Here is a 6,308-nt window from a genome sequence, read left to right on the forward strand (position 1 = left end):
CATAAATACTTGTGTCCTAACTGCCTTAGTTTAGAATCTGCTTCTGCTGCCTCTAGACCGCCTGTGTATTTCTTACTATGTCACTGTATGGTTTGCTCTTCAGAAGCACCTTTTTAGCTTTCCAGTCCTTGTAGTAATGAATTCTATTTTTTTTTAAAAAGCAAGCCATGCATTTGTTTTAAAAGCATAAAGGAAAATAGGACACGCTTTCCTCGTGTTCTTCAGGTGAATAATGCAGTTTTCTAAATGCTGTTGAATCGTAATGAACTATTTGTGAAACGATGATGAAGAGATCTTTGTTTATTAACTGTAGACAGCAGTTCAGGAGGAAAACACTGTAGAATCTCAGCCAGTGCCAAACATAGATCATTTACTCACCAACATTGGAAGAACGGGAGTATCTCCTGGAGACGTATCAGGTAACTCTTGCCTGGACAGTGTTAGTCCATAGGCTAGAATAGCCTACTCTGTTAACTCACTGTAACTCTCTCTTCCTATTTTCTTTTACTAATAAAACGTTTTCCTCTTTTCCAAAAGATCATTTAACACTTCTTAAAGACTTGAATTGTTGATAATCATGCATGATATAATTTGGAAGACTTTTTTGTCTAACAGGAATTTAATCATTAAAAAATGAGTCTTGCACATAGTATTTTATTTATTCACAGTAACCCATGCAATCATCATTGTGAGGTCAAGCAGATACGCTGCTATAAAGTGGTTTGTTGTGATGGCAGAAAGACTGATCTTCAGTGGTGTTCTAATATTGCTCCTTCCAACGTTAGGAATGCAAATTGAGTTATGTTTTCTTGTCAAGTGATGGACACTTTAAGTATGTTGCAGTATGTTTATACTAAAGCTGGTTTCCTTCTGTTTATAAATGCCATCCTCTTTTGTGGCTAAAGATAAGCATTACAGGCTCTTTTTTGGTGACTTCTTCCCCTCCTCCCTTCACTCTACTATTGCACTAACCCAGCATGTTGTATCCCACGAATGTTATCCCTTCGTTTCTAGCTTTTGTTTCAGTTTTCAAAGGGTTGTTCAGCACTTACTGAAACAGTCACTTTGTACTGATGTTGTAACAGGCGAAGTGGGAGGAGTCTATCACACGGTGATGTCATTAGTGGATTCTGTGATGTCACTGATGGACAGCTGGAACTGTAGGAAGAAGGAGGACTGTTGCCCACACTGTAGCTGCCTTGTCTGCAGAAACCCCCGTTTCTTGTAAATGGAAAAAACCCCAAGTTGATCTGTGCTGTAAATTTTCTTTTAAGAGTATTTTAAACAGATCAATGCTACTTTTTAAAAGTTTTTCTGCTGTTTCTTGTTATCTCTGAAGCAGACCCTGAGGAGAAATAGCATGGTATGGTCTACCAGTCTTTCTAGTCATAAAGCATTAGCCATGTGTCAAAAAGGGGTGTGGCAGGGGGCTCAGCTCTTTCTTCCCAGGGAGGAAGTCCCAAGTTCATGTTTTTTAGTCATTGTGCTAGCCCCTTCCTACCCCCTTTATAATTGTATAATCTTGGGTTTTGCGAGACAGTAAAACTATGGTGTCCATTTTTCATTTCATAAAAGCGCTTGTTGTGGGAAAGTACAAAACTAGTAGCTGCTGACATCTAGACAATTTAAAAATAAAATTTTGCCTGTATGTAGCAAGAGGTGGAGAGAGATGTATAATTGGGGTTTTACACACAAAATATGACTTAATTCCTTAAAAACTCACAAAAAGAGTATGACTACAAGAACCATGATTTGTACCTAGGGAGCCAGCTGTACTAAGACACCCAATTATGCTTTGTGTATTCTGAATCTCAAGAGAGTACACAGTGCCATCCTGAAAAGGTCTCTCAGCTGCGGTTTTGCAGGGGCTGTATACTTTAAAGCATCAAATAAACATTAGTATTTCTGTTTTTGATTTTGAAGAACAGGGCTCCTTTGCCATTCCTGTCATTGAGCTGGTTCTGCCTACAATTCACAGCATCCTTTCATGGCGGTGGCTTTCTGTGGTGCAGCTTGCATCTTTGTGAGCTCTGACTATTCACTCTGTTCTGGTTTTAATTTGCTTCACATCTTGTTCCGTGCTTGTCTTTTTCATAAGTCCAGCATTGTCTGTAGCAACAAGAAAAAAGTTGCAGAGAACTAAGCAAAATTTTTTTCTAATTTTTCCACAGATTCAGCTACTAGTGACTCAGCAAAATCTAAGGTAAATAATTTTGTGATGTGGTGTAGTACAAGCTTCTGAAATCTGTTCGGTGCTTGCTTTATTAAATCACTGATATGGAGATGTACTATAGAGCTTATGTAGAATTTCTTGAGTAAGTGGTAGTACTGTTTTCTCATAACCTATTTTTGAAGTGTTGGAGAAGTACTTGTGTGCAGTTAGCTGCATCTACCAAAGCAGTCAGCTGCACACAGCAACAGCTTCATTCCAAGCTCTCACAATTGTGAGCACTTAGCTCCTTTTTGCATCTCATTTGGTAGAGGTAAATGTATATATATGTTCCCTGTTGTTGGCATAGTACTAACTCACAGAGAGTATTTATATTTCTGTATTTCACTGAGAAAAATATACTTAGAATTCAGCCTGTTCTTCAGGAGGTAATAGCTCCTCATCTTAGAGGAAGGCAAAGGCTGTGGTTGAAGGTTGCTCTGCAGAATCTCCCTTGGAAGTATTGCTGTGCTTGGGAGGAACGCCTTGTGAAGCAGGGGAACAAGACTGGAGCATGGGCGTTCGCTCAGTCCTCAGTTTATTGACAAAGCTCTCATCTGACATGTGGACAAATCTTTTGTCTCCTGGGCTGTTGTTCAGTAGTTCTAACACAGGGTAGCACACGGTGACAGGGCAGCACACAGCTGACCTCAGTGAGCTCATGGCACAGCTTTATGCTGGCCTGCATTCCAGGTGTGGCACTGATGCCTCCCTTGGAGCTGGGAACAGGACTCAGAGCATCCTTCTGGTTCACTGTGGAGATGCCAACACAGCTGCTCTGTGAGGATGTTTGGTGGTTTGGCTGTTTCCTCAAAATAGCCCAGTTTCCAGGACACCACATCATACTGCCTGTAGCGGTGGGGGGCAGTAAGTAGGAAAGGAGCAAAGCTTCCAAGGGACCAGGTGGTAATGTTGTCAGAGTAGTGAAAATAGTTTTTAATTCATAAAATGGAATAATTTGGCTTGCACTTTTATTGTTTCTGTGCCATTTTAAAGATAGATTCCTCTAAAATAAGGAAGTTTATTTGTTAATTTTCTACACTTAAACTAGTTATGAGTAACATTCATTTTATTGGCAGTAATTAATTGATACCATTTATAAACTCAGTCTGAAAGGTGAAAGATGAACTGAAAAATGGAGTAATTAGCCTTTTTGAATAGGTGAGACCTTGAAAGGAGGGATTGTGAAGCATCTGTGAAGCAGTTGCAAACCAGTCTTGAAAAGGTTTTCTTACCGTAATGGGGCCTGCTTTATTAGTCAATCAAAAACTAAATAATAGTATACACAAACTAGTCTTTCTTAAGTTGAAGGGACTCAGATAAAAAGTGGAAGGCTCAGGATGAAAATTGGCTTCTGGGGCAATGTCATTTAAACTACAGAAAGAGCATGTAAATGTTTCCTGAATGAAGACACACTTTTTACTGTGAAGCTCAGGATGTGTTTTTAAACTGTCTCAGGCTAACGAATGTTTGTTTTTGACTTTACTTATGCCCTCTCCCTTTTCTTAACAGGGTTCTTGGGGTTCTGGAAAGGATCAGTATAGCAAGGAACTGCTTGTGTCCTCCATTTTTGCAGCAGCTAGTCGCAAGCGGAAAAAAACTAAAGAGAAACCACAACCAAGTAGCTCAGAGGATGAGTTGGATAATGTGTTTTTCAAGAAGGAGCTTGCAGAACAATCTCGTGGTGACACAGCAAAAGAGGACACAGCTAAAGGGGAATATGAAAGAGAGAGAGAGATAGGGAGAAAACAAAGGATGTTTGTCCTGAAGGAAAAAGAGAACAGCAGTAAAAAAGATGTGAATGTTGTAAAGGATGAAAAGAAGTCATTAAAGAAAGAAAATATCCTGACAGAGGAACCTTCACTGCCTTACCATGAAAAATGTACAAAATCATCAAATACCAACTCTCTGCAAACCATGCAGAAGAATAACCCAAAAATGCCTATTTCACAATCTTCTTCCCAGGTTGAGGAGACAGTGTCTGACTCTGGCACTATGCTAAGCACTTCTTCCCAGGCTTCCCAGCACAGATACTCATGCAAAAAAGTAGCCAGCCCTGAAATTAAACACAGTGAGTTTTTAGCAGCTGATGTCAGCTCCATCACCTCAGATTACTCAACTACTTCATCTACTATGTATCTGACTGGTTTAGATGCCAGTATGCTGAGCCCTGAGGTGCAGTCAGTGACAGAAAGCAAGGGAGAAGATGCTGATGATGAAAGAAGTGAATTGATCAGCGAAGGGCGTCCTATGGAGACGGACAGTGAAAGTGACTTCCCTGTCTTTGCTACCAGCGCTGCTGCCGAAAGGCTGTCCAAAGGGAAGGCGTCAGAAGCAGTAAAGACCAGTCGGAGGAACTCTGAAGAAAGCGAAGTAAGTTGTACTGAGGGAAGTTCCACGCCGAAGTTAGAGAGTCGCAGACTTTTCAGCTCGCACAAACTTATTGAATGTGATACGCTCTCCAGGAGAAAGTCTGCACGGCACAAAACAGACAGTGAGGGGTCAGGGGATGCGAAGAGCGAGAAGGACTTGCCTACTGTGACCAAAATGTTTGACATCATGAAAAAAGGGAGATCTACAAGCAGTTTAGCTACATCGGCCAAAAATGAGGCTGACAAACAAGAACCTACGTGGAGACTTAAGATTACAGACAGGTTAAAGCTGCGACTCAAATCATCTGCTGATGATATGTTTGGAGTTGGGAATCAAAAAGCTAATTCTGCAGAGACTACAAAGAGAAAGAATATCAGGCGAAGGCATACACTTGGAGGGCAGAGGGATTTTGCTGAAATAAGTGTCTTGAATGCTTGGAAAGCTCAAGAACCAAGTCAAAGTAGAGAGAGAGAATCTGAGCTTTCAGCTGTGACTCGGTTGAAGCCAAAATGTCCAGCCCAGGACCTCTCGATCTCAGACTGGCTTGCACGGGAACGTTTACGCACTAGCACAACTGACCTTAGTACGGGTGAAACTGGAAAGCCCAGACTTGAGAACACTAACTTAGCAGAGGTATCAAAGGCAGAACTGCCCTCATCTGCAGAGATGCAGGAAGATGAAGGCAGCTCTTCCAGCAGCTTGACCTTAATTAATAGAACACCACCTTCGGGACCATTTCAGCCACCAGACCAGGTAAATGGTGAAAATTATCAGAACATCAACAAAAACAACTTCAGCCCAGCAGTTGATGCCCATCCTCATAAACTGTCTGGGACCCAAGTGGTTAGATCTCGATTTTACCAGTATCTTTGAAATGGGGAGATACGTCCACTGCAGCAATTCATTAACTTACTGTTACACTTCCCAGTAACTCTGTGTGTGTGTGTGTGTGTGTGTGCGTGTGTGTGTGTACATATATAAATATTTTTTTCCTGTACTGTTGTTGTTATGCAGCCTTCATTTGGGCTGGTTTCATCAATGTGCTCTGTGGAACGTCTTCACAGTGCATTACCACAGCCAGAAGAACACTAAAGTATATATATATATATATTTTAAGAAAAAGTATATTTGATGGCTGCATACAAATGTTGAACAAAGCATCTGATGCAACATGCTGTGTAGTGTATACATGGTTTTCTGACTGAGAGTTGGCCTGGCATTAGTATGCAGGAAAATTGTTCTTTTGGTTTAGTCACTAACAAGTGCCTCATTATAAATTCATTTGGTTTGTTAGGGTGCCATATTGCTAAATTAGAGAAACTTATTACAAACAAATGAATGAATTTTACTGTTAACGAGTTTCATTACATTTTACAAATGTTAACACAGGTGGCTACAGAGCTTCCATTCCTTAGGCATTCCAGTAAATATTGGAGTTTTATATTTCCAATTTTAATACAGATTTTGAGTTTTATGTGACTTGAATTTCTAATCTTTCTGTAAAATAAGTAACTTAACTGTACATATTACATGTGTATCTTTTCTTCAGATACCAGATTTGATATAAATGTTGTAACATAGGCGTGTAGATAGTGGATACTGGATGGAACTGGTTTCTTTTATCGAGAATATAATTCTGCATGAAGACCTAATGAATCCAAACCTGTATCATGCCTGTGTGCATACCCACTTAAACACTGGAAATAAAATTGTTTTGGTGACTCTT

The 6,308-nt window shown here is 40.2% G+C and overlaps 1 protein-coding gene across 6 annotated transcripts in view; it reads left to right on the forward strand.

The window, feature by feature from the left end:
- Nucleotides 1–6,308, forward strand: part of ARHGAP21 (Rho GTPase activating protein 21) — a 120,971-nt gene extending 114,663 nt beyond the window's left edge. For 4 of the 6 annotated variants that reach the window (XM_039548498.1, XM_039548497.1, XM_039548499.1 and 1 more), the window contains 3 exons: nucleotides 314–419; nucleotides 2,172–2,203; nucleotides 3,722–5,455. In XM_039548498.1, the coding sequence (XP_039404432.1) occupies nucleotides 314–419; nucleotides 2,172–2,203; nucleotides 3,722–5,455 (1,872 nt within the window). Of the gene's footprint in view, nucleotides 1–313; nucleotides 420–2,171; nucleotides 2,204–3,721 lie in introns of all 6 variants that reach the window. The other 2 variants (XM_039548500.1, XM_039548496.1) reach the window with 1 other exon arrangement.

The sequence above is a fragment of the Corvus cornix genome, chromosome 2 (assembly GCF_000738735.6).
Source record: "Corvus cornix cornix isolate S_Up_H32 chromosome 2, ASM73873v5, whole genome shotgun sequence".
Taxonomy (NCBI): domain Eukaryota; kingdom Metazoa; phylum Chordata; class Aves; order Passeriformes; family Corvidae; genus Corvus; species Corvus cornix.